At 38.7% G+C, this 24,094-nt stretch overlaps 1 protein-coding gene across 2 annotated transcripts; it reads left to right on the forward strand.

Annotated features, from left to right (window-relative positions):
* Positions 1–24,071, forward strand: ANKMY2 (ankyrin repeat and MYND domain containing 2). Of its 2 annotated transcripts, none has more exons than XM_040064286.2 (10): positions 1–226; positions 3,415–3,479; positions 10,959–11,097; positions 12,905–13,003; positions 15,198–15,358; positions 16,490–16,704; positions 17,833–17,968; positions 19,690–19,818; positions 20,228–20,369; positions 22,560–24,071. In XM_040064286.2, exons 1-10 carry the CDS (start codon positions 16–18, stop codon positions 22,781–22,783), a joined length of 1,521 nt encoding a protein of 506 aa, XP_039920220.1. In that variant the 5' UTR covers positions 1–15; the 3' UTR covers positions 22,784–24,071. The 2 variants fall into 2 exon arrangements, with proteins under 2 accessions (XP_039920220.1, XP_039920230.1); XM_040064296.1 differs by lacking the exon at positions 22,560–24,071 and adding an exon at positions 20,636–20,892.
* Positions 24,072–24,094: the final 23 nt, after the last annotated feature.

Below are 24,094 nucleotides of genomic sequence, written 5' to 3' on the forward strand. Positions count from 1 at the left end.
CACGCCTGGGCAGGAATGGTTGGCCCCGCAGCCGGCCCCGGCAGGGCGGGGCTGCGGGCGGAAGACTCCGTGAGGAGCGCTGCGGGGGCGGTGCCGCGGGAGGGGGAGCTGCGGGCGCCGTCCCGGGCTGATCCCGCCTTACCGAGCGCGGGGCCTGCGATGGCTCCCCCCAGGAAAGGCGACCTGAGCGCGGAGGAGAACGACTTGCTGACAGTGATCGCCACAGGTGAGCCCTCCCAGCCCTCGCCGCTCGCGGCCCCGGGCCGCAGCTCCCACGGGCCTCGCTGGCCGTGCCCCGGGAGCGATTTTGTGTCCCCGCACGTTGGGCGGCGGGTGAGGCGCCGTTACCGGCCGCTCGCCGTGGGCTCCCCGCTGCCGCGCTCCTCAGGTCACGGCGCCGAGGGCTGCCGGCCTTCCCGCCCCGCCTTGGGGCCGTGACCCTTCTCCCTGCCGGGGAGAGTGCCTGTTCTCATGGTTTACTTCCCTCTCGGGCAGGCCCGCGTCACCCAGCCAGGGCAGCGGGGGACGCGTTGCGGTGCAGTCGAGCTGGGGAAGCTCAGCTGGGCGGGTCTAACTCTGCCAAGGAAAACTTGCATCTTATTGGCGATGTCTGTTGACGTTTTCCTGATTATTGGTGTTAATGTCCACTATCAAAAAAAAAAAGAAAAGAAGTTTTCTTGAGGGTAATCCAGTCTTCGAGCGTGCTGTAAGGTTTTCCCCACGTGCTGTTGCCAGACCAGGGCGTCTTTGCAGACACGTTTTTCTCATATTGCCAGAACTTGAGCTTGTTTGGGGTGCTGTGCACCTCTTATCCCTTATAATGTTCTATTTTACCGTCCCTTATACAACCTTATGCTGTCCTCTTAGAGAGGGGAGAGGGGATCAATGTCAATCTGAAGGAAGGGTGTCAAGAGGATGGAGCCAGGCTCTTCCTGGTGGTGCCAAGCAATAGGACACGAGGCAACGGGCAGAAACTGATACACAGAAAATTTCACCTGAATAAGGCGAAGAACTTCTTTACTGTGCAGTTGACTGCGCACTGGAACAGATTAACCAGAGAAGTTGTGGAGTCTCCCTCACTGGAGATATTTAAGAACTGTCTGGATGCAATTCTCTGCCATGTGCTCTAGGTGAGCCTGCTTGAGCAGGGAGGTTGGACCAAATAACCAGAGTACCATGGTCCCTTCTAACCTGACCCATTCTGTGATTTTGCATTTCACATGAGTGTTGCAGCTTCATCACAGTTCCAATGCTTCCTTGTTGCCAAGGAAGGCATCTGTCTCTTGGGTTTCCTGGTCCAGCAATGTGAATTTCATAACCCCAACTAAACAGTTACCCTCCAACTGTTACTTTGAAAATCATGAGCAGCATTCATTCGTTGGAGGCAAACTGAAACTACTTTCTGTTCTATGCATTTCTATATGTAGTTTCCAGGCAATTTGAACCCATGAAGGTTTTGCTACAGTTTTGGTGCTTCACTCTGTTGTATTAAAATGTTCTTCTGTGTCAGATACACAAGCATAGGACAGTCTACAGCAAATTTATTGTAGACCAGAATGAGTTTGATTGACTGACTTTATTAAGAGTTCCAGACCTTGGTCTTGCAGACACTTCTGTCTAATTTACCTGATGCTTCTGATTAGGGTCATGGGATAATTGAGGAAGAGGCCTCAGGAGATCTCTAGGCCTCCTGCTCAGGGCTTTATCCATCAGGTCTTCAAAACTTCCAAGGAGGAAGCCTGCACCGTGTCTCTGGGCAACCTCTTTGCCCTACTGGGTTAATAGTGAAAGTGGTTTTCCTTGTATCCAGTCTGAAGTTTCCTTTTATTTCAGCTTCTGCCTGTTACCTCTTGGCTTCCTACCGTGCCATCACTATGGGGAGCCTGGCTCCAACTTTTAGCTCTGGCCAATTCTAGAAGTCTGACTTCCATCAGTTTAGTGTCTTGTTTGAAAATCCTTCAGTGTTTTGTCGTACAAAACTCTGAGTTTGTAAATGCAACTTTGCTTTGGTTGTATTAAAATTTACTTGAGGATCACCTCTTGAAGACTTTCTCTTACTGATGTTTGTTCTTTGGCTGGGATATTCTTCTGAACACTGATCCAGTTCTTAAGAAGCTTCTAACAATGTTTAGAATATATGTATGTCTGGGGGAGTAAGTTAGTTGATGGTTCCCTGACTGCCAGTCACGGGTCTTTATCAGATGTGTGAGGTGACTCAGGTGATTGTCGTTTTTTCCTTAAATTAATGAATTAAAAGAAAAATGGTAAAAGCCCCTGCAGTGTAGTTAAACAACACCAAAAAGCCTTATGAAAAGAAATTATTTATAGTATTTTAATGGGCTTTTCAGCCAAAACTGAAGTTGCGAAAGCTGTTTTGCTGAAAAATTGCTGGATGACTGCCTCCTTCTGAAAGAGTGAAGATAAACATAAAAATCATTAAAATAAGGGATGCAATGCTTATTTTTATTAAGCACATCACTGCTGAAAGAGCTTTGCTTATGATTGAATCAGTAATTAAAAGTTTCTGTTAATTTGCCATAAATCTTCTTCAAACTCAGACTCTTGGAATGTTCTTTTATTTCTGTTTGTGCCTGTAGAAGCTGCATTAGCAATATCTGAATAGTCCTCCAAATGGGCTTTAAATCAGGTTCTTAGACCTGTGGCTTAGCCAAAAGGATTTTGGTAAGAATTTAAAAAATAGTAGGAGGGTAGAATTGAAAAAGCTGTTTTTCCTGGTGCATGTGTTTTTTCAGACTTCAGTCTACTTATGCATTTGGCAATTTTTAGAAATGCCAATGATCAAGCTACCTGTGTCCTCATCCTTTCTATCTCTATTACCAAAGGCAGATTCATTCCACTCCTGTGAATGTGATACGTTTTAAATTTCAAATTGAAACAGGAAAATTGATGTGAGTAAATGATAAAGTTTGTTTCATTCAAGCCAAAAAGTCTTTGAAGTGAGGCAGTTTCCTTTTTTGAGAATGTAGACAGCTCTTTTAGACAAAAGATGCTCCAAAAGAGATGAAAATACAAAAGGTATTAAAATGCTCAGTATCATTATACTCATCCAGACCTGTTCATGTGCTGTTTATGATGAGATGTGAGCATCCTGTTCTTGTGTGTGTAGGCCAGTTACATCACAAAAAATGGATGCTTTCTTGTAGTTCATGCTTTCCAACTGCTCTTAGATGTTGTGAGTTCTTGGTTTTTAGCTTCTAGAACATAATACTGTTCATTCCTAAGCTTCTTCACTAAGTGCAATTAATTTATTGGTGGTTAATCTACATCCCAAGCAGTTAACCCCAAAGATTTTGATTCTAATGACAAATGGAAATGCCCATTTTCCTCCAGATTCTCAGTTTATTCTATTTCTAAACCCCTTTTCTCTCTGTGTCTTTTTATTTTTAATCAAAGGAAACACCGAGGAGGCTGGAAGGCTACTGGGGAGCAAGAATGTCCGTGTCAATTGCCTGGATGAGGTACTGCAAAACTGTGCAAGCAATATGCTGAGTTTAATAAGGAAAATGCTAGGTCTGAAGGCCTTCATGTTGTTAAATAACATTTCTCTAACAGCAGTTGTTATAGCCCTGAAAATCAGTTACTCTTAAGATATTTCTAGCCTGCAGCTGGATAATGAACCTTTGAGGAGTTTTTACTGTTTTTCTAAGAAAGTTTAAAGATTAATGCTACTTAAAGTACTGCAGTGTATTTTGTCTCAAGTTCCCGCATGAGCTTTGTCTGCAAGGTAAGATAAGCACTGTAGCAAAACACGTGGGGGTCTCGCTCCCTGACTTCTTGTCACCTTCAGGAGCAGTAGTCCCTCTGCTTAGTCCCTCTGTGGCGGACTCAGCACCTGTCCCCATCCCATGCTTGGGTCTCATTGCCCAAAGCCCTGTCTTTGCCAAACCATAAAGATGCTTGAAGGGTGAGTAGCTCAATGAGAAATGGAACCACAGCCTTTTATACAGGTGCATGTGGTAAACATGTAGAAGATTAAATCCTCAAGTGCTGCCTGAAGATGGGAGAAAGGAACCTTCTGTGATGTTCATGTTTTCCTCTTTTTCTTTTTACAATGTTTTCCTAAAGCATACAACATTAATATGAAATGAAGTGTGCAAGCAAAATGAATTCCCCATCATGCATGTTAAATCCTTGTGTGATTTATCAATTTAAATGTTAATTTGTGGTTTATTCGCAGCTTTATAATTTCATAGGAATCACTGGGAAATTCTGGGAATGTATCTAGTTCAAGCTCTGGTTTAAAGCAGCTTCAGCTCCAGGGTCAGATGAAATTGCTCTGAGTTTTGACCTGTCTGGCCTTGTAAATCTCTAAGGATGAAGCCTGCACAATATTTCTGGGCAACTTGTTCTACTCTCTTACTGTGATTTCATTGAAAAAGTGTTTCACTTATGTCTGAACCTCAGCTTAGGCTCAGTGTCTCTTGCCCTCCTACCACCATAAGTGAAGAGTTTGTTCTCAGTGATCTCCCTGTCAGCCCTGGCAGGCTGCTGTTGGGTCCCACCAAAATCATTTCTTCTCTAGGCAGAGCAAGCCCAGCTCCTGCAGCCTCTCCTCACTGCACAAGTGCTCAGGTTCCTACTGTGTAGTGGTGGTACTCCATTGATTTTATTGCAGTTTATCCATGTCTTTGTTGCACTGGAAGGCTCAAAAGGGGACTTGGTATATTGTAGATGTGGTCTCATGGATGCTGAATGGAGAAAAATTGGCACTTCTTCTACTAGATATCTTCATGGAATATTGTCAGCCTTTTTGTCCACCAACAGATCCATCTTCTGATTGTTCCTAAGTTAAATACTAAACCTGAATTTCTATTGTATGAATTTCAACAAATTTCTGTAAACCTAGTCAAACTAAGCTTTACAGTGAACTTTAGGAACCCAAGACACAATATAAGTAGGCTTGCAAGTGTGCATTATTGTGTGGACATCAAAAGGTTTTCCTTAAGTGTAATTGCAGGAGTCGTGCTGCATGATGGCAGCCATGCTGCAGTATTAGTGCAACATCCAGCATTAGTGTTCAGAGGATATGGCTTATTCAAAGAAACCATATCTGAGTTAGGCCTCGGGCTATTGTTGTAGAAGAAATAGTATTAACAGTATTTGCCTAAGGCTCACATCTAAATACACATAAGGCTCATAAAACTTTAAAAGTTCATGCAATGGTCTTCTTGCAGACTCCTTTTTATTCCCAAGAAGGGTGTGTAATCATGCATATTAAACAGGAGAGAGTTCAGGTTTGTGTAGATTTCTTAAATTCATCAGCCATGTCAGCTTTACAATTTTTGTTTTATAACCCATTTTCGCTCCAATGTGTTGTTCTAATATCTATACATAAGTAAGTTTGAAATCCCAGGTAAACACCAGCTTCATCTGTTATTCACTGTTTCCACAGATGGAGACTGCTCTCAGTGTATTAGGTCTTTTTTTTTTTTTTTTTTTTTTTTTTTTTTTTTTTTTTCCTCTGTTGCCTTAGTTGCTTATCCTGAAATTCACATTTATATTACTACTGTTACTTACTTTATTAATATTAAGAAGTAAGGAGGCCCTGAAGATGGAATGCTTCAGTATTGAAGTGTGAGCTCAATTCAGTTAGGAACTCATTTCCATCCTTAAAGACTTTTTTTACATGAGAGAATCCACAGGTTTAATCCTGAGCACAGGTTTAATATAATTCTGTCTTCTAGCTGTGGTACAGCAAGCTTGCAATCACAGTTTAATAATTTGAGGGTGAAAAACTCCCAGCATCCAAAAGCAGGCTGTTATATATTGCACTTCCTAATTAAAAAAAAAAAAAAAACAAAAAAAACCCCACAGGTAATCTGTTCCTTTCATTTCACAGGTAATCTGTTCCTTTCATTTTTGGTTTGACCATGTATTCTAACTGCTTGGGTCCACCTTGTAGATAAAAACTACTAACTATCAGCCGTCTTTCCTCTATGTATCTATAGACAAGGACCAAGTTACATTTTAACATCTTCCAGATACAGTGGCCTTTTAAGTATCTTGCCTAAAGTTATGTTTCTGGAGCAAGTCATCTGTAACTGTGGCTCCTTTTCAAATCCTTTCCAGTTGTTTCAGCTTCTTACTTTAAAAACATACATATGAGCTGGATGCAGTATTTCAGCATTGCTTCTGCTGTTGATACATGTATTTAAAAATAAAAAATTACTCCTCTAAGTCTGCTTGCTTTTCCTGCTCTTGTACCAAGACCCTTCACCTCCTGCTGTCGGCCAAGCTTTGCTGGGAGTGTCAGCACAGAGTAAGATCCCTTCACTCAGATGAGTTTCCCAGATGCCCATCTTCTAGAAGGTCGGAATTATTCAGTAGATAAAGTCCTGTTTTTTTCTCAGCACCCTTCCTGTCCAAATAAATTGTTTTGTTTTGTCTTTGTGGATTTAGGTAGATGAAGAAAGGAAAGATATTTAGGCTTAATTGCTGTCTTTATGAAAACAACAAAATTCAATGGCTTTTCTGCAAAACTGGTCTTTAACAGTTTGGCAACTTTGAAACTTCAGGCACATATAAGTTCAGGTGTCCTCAAACATTAGGACAAATAGATGGGCTGTAGAAATGGATGTAAAATAAACAAATATATTTAACTTAAATGCACACTGCTTAGTAATTTTTTGTCCCATTTTAAATGGAATAGTTGCTAATTTGGAAATTTAGTCTGGGAGAAAGTGTTCAGGACTTTTCTTTCCCATAAGAGTGCAGGGCTTGTAAATATTGTGACTTTTTGTTGGCACTTCGCTGACTTGAACTCCATCTGCAGCATGTGGCTAAAATATTTCAGATTGTTATAGAAAGGCAGGCTCAAGGAAGCACGTGGGCTTTCCAACTGTGGAAGTTTCCCCTGGTTGTGTTAATTGTTAAGGTTGCAAAGGAGCACTGTAGTACTATATCCCCTATGTTCTGCAGATCAAGCCAACAGACTTGATCTGAAAAGTACATAATTTTTCTCTATTTAGAATAACTGTAAGGTTGCTCATAATCTTCTTACATACAGAGCTATCATCGGGCATTAGTGGCATTACATTTTTCTTCTAGTTTGGTAATTCAGCTGTTCAGTTTGGTAATACATCATTTAGAAATAGTCCCCTTCTCTATGCCTCAGAACCAAACACTTCCTGGGAATTACAGCAGCAGCCTGCTTATTCGTGACTGAGATGTGTGTAGCTCCCCTCATACTGAGCATGTTCAATGGAGGCTTCTTCAGGTACTCTATCCTGCTATTCTAGTGTGAACATCCTATGGCAGCAGACAATGCCCCCTGATCCATGGCCTTTGTTGAGGAGGATGTGTTTGGTCTTTTGATGTTTTTTACACAGTGCTTCAAAATACACAAACCAAAGAAAATTCCACTGCTGGTAAGAATTATCTGATTTCAATTCAGGTTGCTGATTGATGTAGGCTTTAACTTTTCATCACTGCAGATGAACTGAAAGATCATCAGAGGCATCTAATGTGTTACATATGTGAAACCAACAGCTGAGCAGGATGACTGTAAATGGAAACTATAGCTGTGATTGACACTTGCTGAACAGTATTTCATATTCTAATTACTCCATACTTAGCTACAGCTAAAATTATTTGTGCATGTAACTGTTGACCTCCTTCCAAATCCTGCTTTTAGAAAATTTGAGATGTGTAAGGGCAGTCTTATTCAAAAGTTGAAGGATGAAATTTCTAAAGGCTTTGAACCAGTGAAGAGTCAAGTATTTCTAAACTATCAGCATTCAGTACCAGAGAGTCGATTTTGAAGATACACATCAACAAGTATTTCTGCCTTGTAGCACCTGCTCTTTTTACATCGTTTTTAGTAATGTCCCAAATACTGTCTCAAGTAAAAGCCGAACCTAGAGTTGTGTGTTTTGTTTAAAATTTTCTGAATTGAACTGTTGCCTGAATATAAAGGGTAAAATAAATTGGTCTTTCTTTGTTAATGTGTGTCTGGGTTCCTCATTGGAAAATGAGCTGGAAAAGGGAGAGCTGAATGATTTAATATTGCTGGCATACAAGTGTCTACAGCAGTTTTTCAGCTAGGGCTTTGACAGCCCTTTCCCTTTCTTTTTTTTTTTTTTTTTTTTTACTTTTCCCACTCTATTTAAATGGCTGGTACTCACAGGTGCAATATCCTGGTGTACCCCAGTACCTGCTGAGGGACTGCTCCAGTGAAATCCAGACTGTATGCCGCATCTTGAAAAGATGTCCCATGGTTGAAAAGAAGGGTGAAGTGAGCGTGGGAATGTTAGGAGCACTTGGACTGTGCTTTTCAATTGAGTAACCCAGGTTTATGTGGCTGTTTCAGTGATGAATTGTCATCATGTTATCCACAAAACAATACACACATGATGTCTGTGTTCCTACACAGTCAGCATGAGTGTTTAAATGTTCACAGAGTAGAGAGGTTTTGTGCTAAATATGCACGTGTCACTGGAGTGGGAGATAGTTTGTGTATTTTTTGTTTGTTTGTTTGTCCCGCTTCTTATTCCCTAGCTGTTCTGTGTTTCCCTGTTCCTCTGGTTGATGAAGGTTGAGCAGGAGTTTTGTTGGAAACTTCCTTTGTAGTTCCTAGGAAGCAGACGGTTGCTTTTCCAGTTTATTATCTTTATAAATTTGTTTTTATTCATCCCGTTCAAGCACACCTCAGCTGGATGCTGAAGAGAGATTGACCTGTTTTCTTCTTCTGTTTCTGGTGGTGGAGTCCAGCCCCTCCCTGGTTCTGGTACTCATCTGCCTGCCCCTCCACTGACCCCAAAGTTTGTTGTTTAGGTTTTTTTCATCAATGGACTTCCCCACTATGGCAGCAGTTCTTGGAATCCCGTTCCTCAGTCTGCTTTTGGATTATTTTCAACATGAGGAGCTGGGAAGGATGGACTGTAATGACCGGGCTGGCTGTGCCAAGAGCCCTATTGTGCCAGGGAGGCCTTGTTGGTTGGTGAGCTGGAGAATCCAGTCAAGAGAAGTGCCAGGTAATTTTTTGAGGCACTGCAAACTCTGTGAATACATACAGCCCTGCAAAAGAGATGTTACCATGTAACATACTGCAAAAAAAAGGAAACTGGAAGGATTCATTTTTGTCCTAGGGAATAAGATTTTTTTTTTTTTTTTTTTTTTTTTTTTTTTTTTTTTTTTTTTTTTTTTTGTCAGAAGAGCATTGCATGGTAACGGCTAGAAAAAGCATCCTTCGTCGGATGTTTTGTAGTGGAACAAAAATTTGTTTCATCTGTATGCTTAATAAACCATCTACAAGTTTTGTCTTTTAAGGACATTGTATTGACAATCCAAATGTCATCTGTGAGAAAACAGCCTGTTGCTGGACCTTTGATATTCAGGCTGAGAAAAATATTTGCAGTCAAGCCAGTTTCAGTGTAGGGACATAATGCAGGATACCAAGCATTTCCAGATAAACTTGTGTCTAGCCTGACCCCCTTTTGTTTGCTGTGAATGTGAAAAGCTGATAATAATGTGACTTTAAATCCAATTTTATAGCGACTGTCCACATTTTTTTTTCCCTGATATGTTTTTTTGATCCACACCTGACACTTCCAAAATTTAATCAATTGAGATTTCAAAAACAGTTTTCTGTGAGGAGAGGATAAAACAAACCCAGTTCTTTACTTTGTCATATAATCTTCAGATCTTCATTGAAATAACTGGCTTTCAAGATATAACCAGACTTAAAAGTCATTGTTTTCTAAGAAATTCTTTTTCCCATCAAAAAACATACTGTGTTTATGTTACCTTACTGCAGTACCTTTCTCTGCTGCTAAAGGAGACAGTTCCCTACTGTGACTCCAGACTGGGATTGGCCTGTAAAATTGCTTTTGATGTAACATTATGAAATATAATATCATAAAATGTGTTTTATGTAGTAGCGCAGAAAGTCTTTATTCAACATTTGTGACACCCCAAATGAAATCTAGCAAAAGCAGTCTGTTTCATATTCATGAAGTGATCTCTTTAGGTATTTTGTTTCTTCAATGGCAGCTTATATTGCAGTTTACCAAAATATGTGGATATGATATGATATAATATGATATGATATAATATGATGCATCAAATAAGCACTTTTTATTATTTTCAGTTAGGATGGAGAATAATGAAACTGTAATACCTTAAAATTATTATCCTTTTAACTTTTCCAATTTCCCTCATCTTTAGAAATTTTTTGAAAATTATGCTGGTAAATTAAACTTACTTGGGTTTCACTCAGTAATAAATTAAAACAAGAAATATGTTAAGGCCCAAACTGACAATTACATTATTTCAGAGTTTCACATCACCAGGCATTTACAGAGATGCAGTAATGGTGTACATGAATGTAGTCAAGCACACAGCCTTGACAGGCAAAGAAAGGAGCAGAATGCCATTTTGATTTTCTTCAGGAACAAACTAAAGCACTATCCCAGCATGCAGTGTTGGATGGTGTTTTTGGCAAAGTGTTTTGTCACTGATAATATGAATCCTGATGTTAAGTGAAAATATAAAGCATATTGGAAAAAGCATACTATATTCTTAAAATGGAGTGTCATGCAATTTTCTTTAACAGCAGCATGCTTCTCCCTGACCTTGAAGAGGGAGAGAGTCTGCACTAACAGTTCACCCTAGTTCTGAAAGTTTCTTCTGGGGCTTGCCCAGCTTTACATTTATAATCACATCTCAGTCTTCCCACGCTGTAGTGAATTGATTTTGTGCTGGGGCAGTTGATCAAAGCAGCCAAGTTTGTTAAAGTCTGACAAGAGTTGTGTGTCTTTGTGAGGGCTTGCAGAGCTCTGGGTGATCATGGACACAGTGCCAAAAGGGTGGAGAAGCAGGAGAGAGGCTTTGGTAGTTATACTGAATATGTATGGCCAAGTAAAAATGATCAGTGGTATGAAGATCAAGAGATGTAACATTCTTTTTGTATGCTACTTGCTTCTCCTTTCTTTTGCCAGCATGGCATGACCCCTCTGATGTACGCAGCGTACAAAGGCAAGGTGGACATGTGCAGGTTGCTCTTGAGACACGGAGCTGATGTAAACTGCAATGAGCATGAGCATGGATACACTGCCTTGATGTTTGCTGGACTTTCAGGTAACTTCTTACTAAACTCAGATCACTGATTTTTATGACTTCAGTGGGTAAAATTTGCCATAAGTTAATGATTTAAAAGTTAAGTGTCAACATGCTTTTATTATTCTGATTTGCTGTTATTTGTGTGAACCATACAACTCTGTCATGACCAGTAGAATCCTGTGGGCAGTGGAACAGGAGAGCATCTGTTCGGGCTCATATAAAAATTGATTTTGTTAAGGATTTTGAGGCATACACTCTACTTGTCCTGTACCTACTTAGTCCTGTTTGTTAGAGATCTCAACATTCACTTTCCCCTGACAGTTTTCTTGTGCAGTGGGATACATTGTTTACTTAGACCATGTTACACTGAAAATGATTCTGCATCAGTAGCTTTCGGTAATATTTGAGACTTCTCAATCCATTGATTTACAAATTTTATCTTTCTTCTGCATTATTTTTCCAACTATTGTGTGAGCTTTTAAAAATGTATTTAGTAAGTTTTAAAAACATGTTTTTCCACAATAATGTTCACTTTCCTCTTACTTTTTTTTTTTTCCTCCATGAGAGTGCATATAGCTGTATATATCTTTTCCAGTCTCAAATGGTGGTTTGCAGCTTTCCTCTTGCTGTTCTTTGTCCCTGATGGCAGGAGCAGTAATTTCCTCTAGTGAGAAAAAGACACTATGTTAAAACCTTTTTCCTTCTGGGGAAAAAATTCGATTTGGGAATATTAGGTTATTTTTAGTATTTCTTTACTAGACCACTTATGTCTTCCCAAAAATGAGGTTCTAGGGAGTCAGGTTCCTTAGCAGGTAGAGTTTAAACTGCCTTTTTTCATTGTAAGTATATTAAGAAAAAGGCTTATGTGTGTATGTGAACCTTAACTAGGTCATCAGATTGTTTTTCAGCTACAACTTTGGTAAAAAGATTTGGGAAATTCCAGTGTTCTATGGTATTGAGCAATATCACAGCTGCAGCTGATAGATGAGAACAAACTCTTAGAGGCTGTTAAATGACTGCAGCTTTATGGAAAATGCTGGATTTTTACCATTTTCTTCACAGCTGAGCTTTTAACCTGTCATCCTGGGTGTGAAAGCTTCTGAATGTTGACTTTAGGGTCTGTTATCTGTGAGCACAAAAGGTACATGAGCACTACTGACGCAGTGACTTTGTTTTTAAACATTGATTTTCATCCACCGTCCCCTTTTTGTATTCACTTTTCTGCACTTAGCATCTGCACAAAAACTGATAAAGTAAGAATACCTTTGAAAGCAGAACCAGCAGGAGTGGTGACAAATGTCCTTTTTTAGTTTCTGAAGGGCAGCAATTAAGTCATCTAATCTTCCCATCAAATTTTAGCTTCATTTTACTTGGTATTTAGCCCAGTCTGAACACCCAGTTCGCACTGTAGAGAAAGGAACAGTCTGTTCTGTTCACTGTGTTCCTGCTACATCATAGTACTGAATGTGTTTTTCTTCTTAGAATAGCAAATGTAGTTGAACTGTTAAACTAGATTAGTAGAACTTCACTCTATACTGCTTCCCAGAGGGACCAAGCTCTAGTGTAGCCACATGAGTATGACTCCCAGAAGCTCCATGGGAAGCTGAATGTGCATTGCAGAGAGTAGAGGTACACCTGTTGGAACTCTAAATAAGCACATGCCTTTCTCTTAACCCATGCTTAAAATAATGAACTTAAGAACATTCATTTTCCTTAGTGTTGTTCCTAGTCTTTGAGAAATTCAGTACATATTTTTCTGAAGCATGGAGAATTACAAGTTCTGATTTGTCCTTGCTCATTCCCCATATCTTTCCTGCAAATTCAGGAAATAAAGAAATCACCTGGATGATGTTAGAGGCTGGAGCAGAAACTGATGTTGTCAACTCTGTGGGAAGGACAGCAGCTCAGATGGCTGCTTTTGTGGGTAAGATGAAAATTATTATCATTTCCTAAACTCCTAAAGAAGTAAAGTGTTAGATTCTGATGCTTTTTGTTGGAGAAACATTTTTTAATGACTTGTTCTGAACTAACATGTTGTCGAGCTTTGTTTTCCACATCTCATCATGTAAGAGTCAACTTGTGTTCTATTCCAATGTTTGATTTCCTAAAAACACAGGTGATCTTACCTGTGAAAACAGGTGCTGCTCTTCAGGTGTGTGAGCTTCTGCAATGTCACCACTTTGGAAACAGTAAGAGGAAGCTGGTTACATTGGAGGGCTCTGAAATGCAGCACCAAGTGCTAATTGGAGCTTCCCTTGTGGAAAGGACAATGGTAGTGCCAAGGAGTCAGGAACTCAGCTGAGCTTTGCAGCTGTGTGCTGGCAGCAAGCCACCCCCTGCCCTTCTCCCCAGCTTCTGGGAGAGGAAGAAGTCTTGGAAACTCTTCTGAGGTAGTCACTACTTACTGACCTGAACTTCACCAGAAAAAGATAAAGATGTCATTCCAGAATGTGGGATTATCCCTGGCAAAACATGCAACAGGTTTTTTTGCTGTCGTAGTGTTTCTCTTCTTTTTGTGTGGTTTGTTTGTTTTTATAAGCCATTTTTATTTTTTTTTTACCCTCCTTGCAATACTAGGTTCCTGGATTAATGTTCCGCTTTTTCTGTAGCAAGGAGAATTGATAAAATATTATGAGCTTAAGTGGAGTCATTTTCAATGGCACATCTACTGCTTCCCAAAAACCAAAAATGAGGACCCATATCTTCTTTCAAACACAACTCTCCCATGGTGTTTAAATGCCTGAGAATTCCCATTCAAGTCCTTTTGGTGCTCTGAATTCAAGCCTACTTTGCCATTTAGATTTACTTCCTAGAATAGTGGTTTAGTGCTAAGTTTCAGTTTCTATTTTATCTCATTCTGCTCTTTTAGAAAAGGTTGACATTGCTTACTCGAGGTTTGAGCAGTAAAACCTTAACTATTCACTTAATGTATCAGAGAAGTCTACTCTTATTAATTATCCTTTGGATTTGGAGTGTCTTTTCCAATGTGATGCTGTATGGAATGAATGGGGAATGTTATTTCTAACATAATTTTTGAGAATTCTTGTTTAAAATCTGATCACATCACCAAGGTAGCATAAATATTTTCAGGCATACTGACATACACTACTCTGTAAAAGTCTGCACGTTGGAACCTATTCCTGTTCCTTTTTTATACTTTGTCCAATCAACATTAATTCATTTGCCTGTGTGTGGGAAGTGAGGGTACTTCTTCCCCTGTCATTTGTCTTACACTGTGCTCTATTAGCTCAGAACTGTCTCTTCTAAAACAGTGGAGGATTATAAATGCTGGAATTTGGTTGGCTGTGTCTTCTACTGATTATAGGATTAGTGCCAAGACAAATCAATCAATTTAAAGAATGCAGTCCTGAACTAGAAAAGATAAGTTTTACTTTCCCTTTAGTCAAGCAATCCATTGTATTGTCAGATGTAGAAAACAAGAAGAGGGCGTAACTTTTCTCATCTTGTTACTTTCATTACAGTCCTTTTATATCTGGTGAACTTAAAGCATGTTCTTATAACTTCTTCCACCTTAGGTTAATACAGTAATAGCTGCTTCAGGTCTGAAAACTTAAGAGTCTCAATGCAGATGTCATTAATTTTAAAAGTACAAAGTGGAAAAACCTTATCTTGAAAAATTGTAGCACCAGTATGAGACTACTAGCATAGTACAATTTGGGGAAGAAATAACTATTCTCTTGGTTGTGGCTTACCAGGGAAGGAGGATGCAGGGAAGGGGCAGGATATTCAAAATGAACTTGCATGAGGTCATTCCCTGCTGGGAGTCAGTAAGTTAATAACAGTTACTGAAGAGTAAAGCTACGCACAAGAGAATGACAGGAGCCACCTCTTTGCAGTGCAAATAGATCATGCAAAGCTCCTTTGCATGGGGGTAATTCTCACTTGTATTGCTTATATTAGATTTAGTTGGGGGGGGGGGTGGGGGTGTTTTTGTTTGTTTGTTTGGTGGTTTTTTTGTGTGGGGTTGTGGTTTTGGTTTTTTTGTTTGTTTGTGGGGTTTTTTTGTTTGGTTGGTGGGTGGGGATTTTTTTGTTTGTTTTTGTTGGTTTTTTTTTTTTAATTATTTCACTGGTGATTTTTTTCTTGTGTGCCTTTAGGTCAACATGACTGTGTGACTATCATCAACAACTTCTTTTCACGTGAAAGGCTGGACTACTATACTAAACCACAAGGCTTAGACAAAGAACCAAAACTGCCAGTAAAATTAGCTGGGCCTCTGCATAAAATTATTACTACTACCAACATGCATCCTGTTAAGGTGGAGTAATACGTAAATTGTGTGTGTTTGTTGGTGTGGGAGCTGTTTCTTTGTGTCAGAAATCATTCAGCTCTTCTGCAAGTTCAACTGAGATCAAAAGCATTATCTGGTAATTCAGCTACTTCTGAAAATGAGGAAGAATCAGGCTCAACGTTTAGATGTGATTAAAAAACTATTTCATTGTTTATGTTCGCCAGAATCTGGAACTAACACCTTTAAGTGGAGAGATTCTTACTTCTTACATCAATAACCAAAAATAGTTGTCTTTTTTTTGGCTTTATTTCTCAGCTCCACTTGAAGTGGAAACAGAACAGTTTCCTATCTTAACAAAATCTCATTGTTCTCTCAATGCTTTTCTCAGCATGTATCTTCCTACCTTCATCACTGGATTGCCACAGTAATATCTACCACTGCTGCTGTTTCTGAAAGTATGTGCAAGGGCATGTTTATTTTACTTCCCAGGATATTGCTGACAATAATGTCAATATGGTTTGCTCTTCCAGTATAGTTCAGAGAAATGAATACACCTAAATTCAAATACAAATTCCTTTGGCTTGCCAATCAAAGTCCAAAATTTGTTAACAGTTTTCAGACAGGTATCTGCAGTACAGAGACAGTAGTGCAGTGGCAGCTAATTGAGTGAGTAGAGCATAGAGTTTCTTCTTAGAACATTTTATTAGTTCTTTACTAGGCTACAGGAAGTATTCCACGATTATGTGGAGGTTGATGTGTTCTGTGAAACTGCTTAAATCATACAAGTCCAGTTCATTTTAGTGTTCAAAAGGAAAGAGATTTTTAGGATAGGTAGTTTCTATAACTTGCTTTAGAAGTAGTTTTGATTCTTCAGGGTCTTATTCTAAAAAAAAAAAAAAAAACCACCAAACTGTCTTGCTATTTTTAATACCAGTCTTAGTTTTAAATGTTTTCTTGTATGGGAACTGTAAGTTACAGCGTACTGAAAAATAATGCTAAATAATGACTGGAAAAAGAAAGGGAAGACTACGTAAGGAGGAAGTAGAAGAATATTAGAAACTCCTGAAATTTAGCTACAAAGCTACAATGAGCTGTATAAGCTTTAATGCCAATGCACAAGTCTTGACCGGATTACATTTTCTTTGATCTTTCTCCTAGATCGTGTTGCTAGTGAAAGAGAACCCTCTGTTGGCTGAAGTAGAAGCACTGCAGAAATGTTACAGGGTTCTGGATCTCATTTGTGAGAAATGCATGAAGCAGAAAGACATGAATGAAGTTCTTGCTATGAAAATGCACTACATTAGTTGCATCTTCCAGAAATGTATTACATTTTTAAAAGAGCGAGAGGATAAACTAGATGGGTTTATCAAAACGTGAGTATTTCTACTGAAAGCACAAGTTTGCCCTGGCGTTACAGATACCAGGAAAAAGACAACTTAAGGGATGGGCTGGATTGGCTTGGATAAAGGCTCTGACAAATAACTTGTTAAATAATCCTAGCTGCATTTACTTCAGTGTGGCACTGACTCCCTTTTTTCTGTGTCTGAAGTGACACTGTCCCTTCCTGGGTACAAAGGAAACATTCCTAGAATTTCAGCTCTGCTGGAACTGGTTAGAACTTGGCATTTACAGATACACCAGGAAGCAGCAGACAGCAATGTGTGATGGAAAAAAGGGGAGTGGTAGGCTTGAAAAAAGCATTTCTCAGTGTCCAATATGTTTCGTCTGGGAACATTTCTTCTGACGTATTGCTCTCCAGCAGTCATGCAGGTTGAGATTTTTTTTGCAAAAACACTTAAGTAAGTGAGAACTCCAAATACCACAGACTCTCCATGAGACTTAGACTCTTAAATCACTTAGACAAGTCTTCAAAATCTACTGAGTTACAAACAGCTGCCTGATCTTACATATCAAAGTAAGCGACCTGGCTTTTAGAAGGATCACGTTCCTTGTTCACCTGTGTGGATTTTTACTGAAAACCTCTGTGAGACTGAAAATAAATTATGAAGTCAGCTTTCACATAATGAAATCAAATAGTTCATCAGTGATCCATATTAAAAAATAGTAGCCGAAGAGGTGTAAGGACCATAGCATGCTATTAAACATAATAAAGTGGAATTAGTGTTTTAAGATATTGTTCATTTATCAGTGTTTATTGTTACAATGATCATTTTTAAACAGCAAAACCCATTTTTATTATTTTAGTCAGATGTAGATAGTAGATAGTTTACCTACAGATTATTGTTTTTCTCTGTGGCTGAATTACTATGTCCTGGTTTCAGAGCATACATTTCTATACTGTGTATCTCACAATGATTGTGCATTAGAATAAAAACACTTTCATTTGCATTTTAACATATGAACTTAACATATGAAGTTGTCAAATTATTATGAATTCTTCTCTAAAATCTGAAAGGGGACAGAGTGTAGCATGCTGTATGTGTTTGTTCTGAATATTTACTATGTGATTTCTTATTTTGCATGCATTTTAAAAAATTTAGCCTCTTGAAAGGGAGAGATAAAGATGGATTCCCTGTGTATCAAGAGAAGCTAATTCGAGAAAGTATCCGGAAGTTTCCTTACTGTGAAGCTACGTTGCTCCAGCAGCTTGTGAGAAGTATTGCTCCTGTTGAAATAGTAAGTTTTTCCTGTCAAGAAAATCCTTTCTCAGTAACTTGCATAGTAAATCCAGATTGAGACATCTTTCTGTCCTCAGCTTCTGCAACATACTACATTAAGCAAAGGGTTTTGATGTCCCTAAACTCTCTAGAGCTGGATTTTACATATTGCAGGAAAGTGCTCTAAAATACTTCAACTAGTATTTTTTTCATGTGCCCATAACGAATGCTTAAACACCTCGGCTTTTAAAGAAAACTGATACAATTTTTTTCTTGCCTCTTGAGTTTTCTTTTCCTTCTATGGGATGTCTGTTCAGTTTTTCGATGCCAGTTCACCTATTGAAATGGTAGATGCAGACAAAACTGAAGCTTAATTTGCACTCTGTTTTCACAATATCTAAATTCAGTTTAAGATTGAATGATTTCCTAGATTTAATGGATTCATTTGTTCTGTTGTGCACAAGAAGTTGGTAATGTATGATGGTAGAAAAAGGAGAAATGTTCTGTGAGGTTCCTTTTATCACAGAGAGGGAGAGGCAAGATAATGCAATGGGTAGCAAAATTTTTATCTAAATTAGGAAATCAAAATGACAAAAATCTAACCTCAGTTGTCCTCTTACGTCTTTGCTAACGGAGTCTTCATTTTAGGACTATTTATTGCTTCATAATAAATTTTACACAAGAGTGGCTGTTCTTTTTTAAGCATGTTCTCTCTGGTCTCTGAGAGTGAGATCTTGAACGCACAAACACTGGGGAATTGGAACAATCTTGTGACGTGTTTGGCCTATTCAGAGCCAATTAAAAATAGCCTCCATCTTAAGTGGCTCCAGGTCTGTTAAAATGTCCTGAGGCTTAGTGCAATCTCTACTGTTTGTCTAAGCCAGAAAGATAAACACAGTGTGAAAACATAAGCCATTGTGATGCATTACAACTTGCTTTAGAGTAAACATTTTCCTTCCTGTTGCTTTTTTCTTGGGAGAGCCTGCAGTCGTTTCTGCCTTAATAGCAATGAGGGTTTATTCCATTGGATTTCGGTCCATTATGCAGAACTGGAAAGGAGGAGATGCTATAATTTTTATTTATGTGGAAGCCTTTGACCTTTGTCATTGCACAATTACTTGAATTCAGTTTGGGTATCTCAGTGTTGTCGTAGTTATGATTGTACGTATTCCATGGTAGTCTAACAGTTTAAGGAATCACTTACAGCCAGAACAACTTGGCATTTTTTCTTCATCATTGCCCAGAAGAGTAGTTTTAATGTATGGTTTACCTAAACCTTACTGCTTGCATTGCATGTGAAGGATATTACAAATAACATCGAAATAGTAATATGCAAATAATTGAAAATTTCAAGTTGTGACCATTTGGTCTACAGCACTTGCATGCACTGAGCACAACAGTGACAAATGAAACATTTTTTGTGTGCCAGCACAGAGACTGAGCTGCAAAAATCTGCACAAGATCTACAGATGTAAAGAACGTGAAGTTTATTAATAGCTTAGAGAGGATATACTACAGAAGCTCAGGGCTTAAGTTAACTTCATATACAAAAGTTTATCTAAAGAGAAATCTTAAGTTGTGCATGTTAGTTAAAGTTCTGTGATTTGATCTTATGTTTTTACTGCTGCAGCAGCTTCAGTGAGACCGACACTTGGCATTAATAATTTCTGGTCTTCCGTTGCACGTCCCTTTCTGCAACAGTGCTGGGTTTTAATCTCATTACTACCTCTTGTCTTTCAGGGCTCTGACCCCACAGCTTTTTCTGTGCTTACACAAGCGATTACCGGCCAAGTGGGTTTTGTGGATGCTGAATTCTGTACAACTTGTGGGGGAAAGGGAGCAGACAAAAGATGCTCAGTATGTAAAATGGTAAGAATCAAAAAAACAGTTCCACTGAGGTGCTGAGGGTTTTGTGCTTCCCTGTTTACTCTGTAGACTTAGGAGAAATGGCATGCATGCCTGCACTGAAGACATTCAAGCCCTTTAGTTCTGGGAAAGATGCCTGAAATGCACAAGTAGGAAGGAGTACTTGGATATCCAAGTGTGTATGCTTAAGAATGAAGAAAGAGTAAAATTTCTGTATGTTTAGAGTTAATAAAAAAACTACTCTTTATAGATTCTTATATAGGTTAGAATTACTCCATATGACCTTAAAAATTTCTTAAAAATACCATTAAGTGCTGTACATAGACATTTAGCTTGCTGCAGTAAGAAATTCAAGGAAATTGTCTGTTCTTTTAGTACATGCAAATGGATTGATAACGCTGATACCTTTCAGGTGATGTACTGTGACCAGAACTGCCAGAAAATACACTGGTTTACCCACAAAAAAGTCTGCAAGATCCTGAAGGAAATTCATGAGAAACAAGAACTAGAAGCTGCCAAAGAGAAAAAGAAACAAGAAAAGAAGCAAAAGAAAGGTTAGGATCTGTTGTTCCCTTGCTGAAACTAATGCTGTGATAATTGCATCACAAAGAGCAGTTTAACAGGTCTTAAAACTGTAACAGCTGAGGTTGGGAGAAAAATCTTTGAAATCTAACAGCAAAGCTGAGTTTATTGGGATTCTGGCCTTTCGATTTACAAATGCTGTATACTTTCCAAATGTGGTTTTTAATGATGCAGTTACATGGATTTCTACAATGAAAGCATTCTCATTTACACTGCACTGCACTGTTTCAAAATCCAGATCTTGAATCAAGCTGATGCAGAACTTTAATGCTGCTCTACGTTTTGTTGGAGGTGTTGGATAATAAGCAAGCAGCCTGCTCCTTCCAGTTGCAAAGGTTAATGTAGGTGTTAAATCTCCCATAATACTTCTCTTCATAATCACAGTATCAAGTTAATTGTGTTGTGTGTTTCGAATGTGAGGAAAGCAAGCGGAGTCTTCAAACTGTTCGTGGATTCTCCCTTCAAGAAACAAGTAATTAAAACATAATAACTGAATAGACACTGTATTGCCCCTTCCTATGTTTCTCCAAGTGAAATAATAGGAAAGTAGGGGATGAAATCATCTTTTCTCTTTTACAACTTACTGGTTTCCCTTCCTTTGTATTAAGGATTGTAGAATTGCACTGCACAACTCATGGTTGCCTTACAGTGATAATGTTCACTTCAGCGGTACTCAAAATACCAGGCTATAAATCACTAATAAATCAGTAATAATTGAAGTTTTCAACAGTTTCTTCTGTTGATCCTGTTACAAGAGCTGCTGTTGCATGGGATCAGGATGACTGTGGAAGTTGGAGGCAAGGATATCAGAAATCCTTGGATATATTTCCTATCAGTACAACAAAACATAATGATCTGTGGGCAGTGATGCCTTGCACTGGTGCCAAACACACACCCTTGCAGGTTCATATTTACTGAAGGAATCAGTGGCCAGGTGCTGTTCTTTTCAGAGGGAGAGGCAGGAGCTTGGTGGGTGGCTCTTCTCCCTCCCTGCCTAAAAATGGGAAGCTACCATTTTCTGTTATGTTTCTACTCCACTATCTACATGTTAGTCTTCATTAACTGATCCAGGTACATGACTGACACGGCCAGACCGTATCAGATTATGCACTGTTAGCAAGACACTGAAGTCATCTGAGCTTCAGGGCACCTTGTGAATGGTGCTGTATCAGAGCATTCCATATCAACAGCAGTTTTACTTCATAAAGTTAGTAATACCCCCAACAAATCCTGAGCATCAGGAAAGTAACAATTAAAATAAAATGCAACAGCTGCAATTACAAGCAAACCCCCAAGAGTTTAAGTGTTTCCACTGTAGAGGGGTGTGTCGAGGAAATCCACACTTCAGCCCGTGCTGAAGGCTGTGAGCTCACGCCAAGTAAGACATTGGCAGGGCTTTGGCAGGGTTGTGGCTAGCTGGCCGTGACTGGTGTTGGCTGGCTGTCAATCACAACAGAGAACAAGAAACCAAGCTTTAACTACTGCTCCCAGTTAGGCTTTTCCCTCCTTATTTTTAGAATTCCTAGCATGCAAGCCCTACTTAGGAGAATAAGGGGAAAAAAGTTATTGAACAACTTTTTTTCTCAGAAAACATTCTTGAAGAGTAAAGGTGTAATAGCTGATTCTATTCCATGCAGTCAAGTAACAAATTTTAGGATGACTCACTTCAACCAAAGTTCATTGTTTTTAAGCACATAATTTCTTCAGTCTGTTTTATGCAGAAATGCTTCCTATTTAGTCATGTCCATACCTTTTTGGTTTAAAACAAACCCCACCTGTACTCGGTGTTTAACTGGCTTGCAGGCATTCTTTGAAAAGCTGGTGATAAGAATAGTGTCAATAAAGCATATCTGAATTGAAAATTAAAATAACTGTAGAGGCCTACTGCTGCTCCTCTCTATACTAAAAAAAAAAAAAAAAAAAAAGTCTGGCAAAATGGAAGATAAATTATTGAGAGCTTTGTTTAGGGTTAGTTCCAGAACAATCTTATACCAACGTCAGCAAAGCTTTAGTGTTTTGGGTTTTTTCAATTAAGATTTTCTAAATTAATCACTTCTGTAATTGATGCAAAGTATCCTAGTGTTATTGTTCTTCAACAATAAAAATGTTTGTTTGCAAAGGAGTTCGGTGTTTATTAATTGTGTGATTTCTCCTTTGTTTAGATGAAATGCAACTAGTAGAGGGTAGTTCTACAAGTGAACAACAGCCAGATCCTGGTCCAGATCCTACAAAAGAAGTGGATCCAAACCATCCTACTGATGGAACAGAAGAACCTGAACTTACCAAAGAGATGGAGGCACTAGCCCTGCAGCCTGAAAGTCCACTGGAAAGTGAAGCTGCCTTAGATGACATTGATCTTCAAAAAATTCAAGATTCTGAGGAGTAAAAAGAGGGTAGGAAGGGACTGAGAGTTCTCAAGGGTACTAAAGAATTTTTTATGCTGACCATGTCTGAGTTCTGAGTCTGAGCATGACTTATGCAAGACTCCCTTTAAAAGACGGAATGTCTCTGTTCATCAAGAGATAGAATACTGGCTACTTTGTCTATAAATACTCCAGATTTTGTTGTAAATTGTCAAGATAGGTATTTATTATCTGCTAAAAATTAGTGGCATAGATCCATCTCTATGTATACAAATAATAAGCTGGTGAAACTCTGGAGTTTCTCTGGTTCCTGAATCACTAAGTGAAAAATGAACAGCATTTGATTTGGATTATTCATGTTTTCCAAACTTAAAACATATTTTAATATTTTTTTTTTTTCTGCAAGTACCTAGACCTGTTATTAAAAGCACTGGAAGGCCAAATGTTAAATTGCTTTTTTTTTTCCCTCAGCACTTTATGAAGCTTTATCTGAAGGAATTCAGTAGCAATTAAGTTTCTGAAGATACTCAACTGAACTCTCAACTTTACATGACATTACTGTAAATATTGACTAGAGAGAGCACAACAATAATGTCTATTTTGTGGCAATTGTAGTAAATGAAACTGCTGTTTCAGGTATCTCAAGCTGATGGTGAAATTTGTATTTCATTATTGGTTTGGTCAGAAATATTCCAAAATCTAATGAAGGGAAGACCAGAATGACTCAAAATATTTTGACTGACAAGAATAATGCATTCTAAATAATTTGTCACTTAAAGATGCCTTAGAGCACAGTGGGATGATGCTTATGAATTATTTCATAAACAAAAAAATGCTTAATATTTTTCATGCTGAACTGGTCACAGTGAATTGGATGAGAAAGTTCATGTGTGCATTGATACAACTGGGATTTCACTTTGGCTTTCAGCTAAGTACCAGATCTAGAAAATAGCTTCCCTCAACTTTGTTTTTCACTCAGATTTATTTCTGTGTCTCATGAAGTCAGTGGGAATGCCACAACTGAAAATATCTGCATAAAGATGGCAAAATTGGAGACTGTCTCATTGTCAGCTGAGTCACTGGTGTTTTAAACATGGCAGTAGTCATCTAATTAGAGGAGTAAGGACCATCCTCAAAACAGAGGGAAAGCACTAGTAATTTTTTTACTATTTAATATGTTGAAAGTTTCTGTTTAATAGTCTGAAAACTGTAAGAGTGAGGATACATAAGTGCACCTGTGCAGGGAATGTACCTGTGTTTTAATTTCAAGGATTAGCAGATTGAGAATAAAGGGAAATTTTTTAAAAGAAAGGGCTGTGTGGCAATTCTGTTTC

This window comes from Hirundo rustica, chromosome 1 (assembly GCF_015227805.2).
Source record: "Hirundo rustica isolate bHirRus1 chromosome 1, bHirRus1.pri.v3, whole genome shotgun sequence".
NCBI lineage: Eukaryota > Metazoa > Chordata > Aves > Passeriformes > Hirundinidae > Hirundo > Hirundo rustica.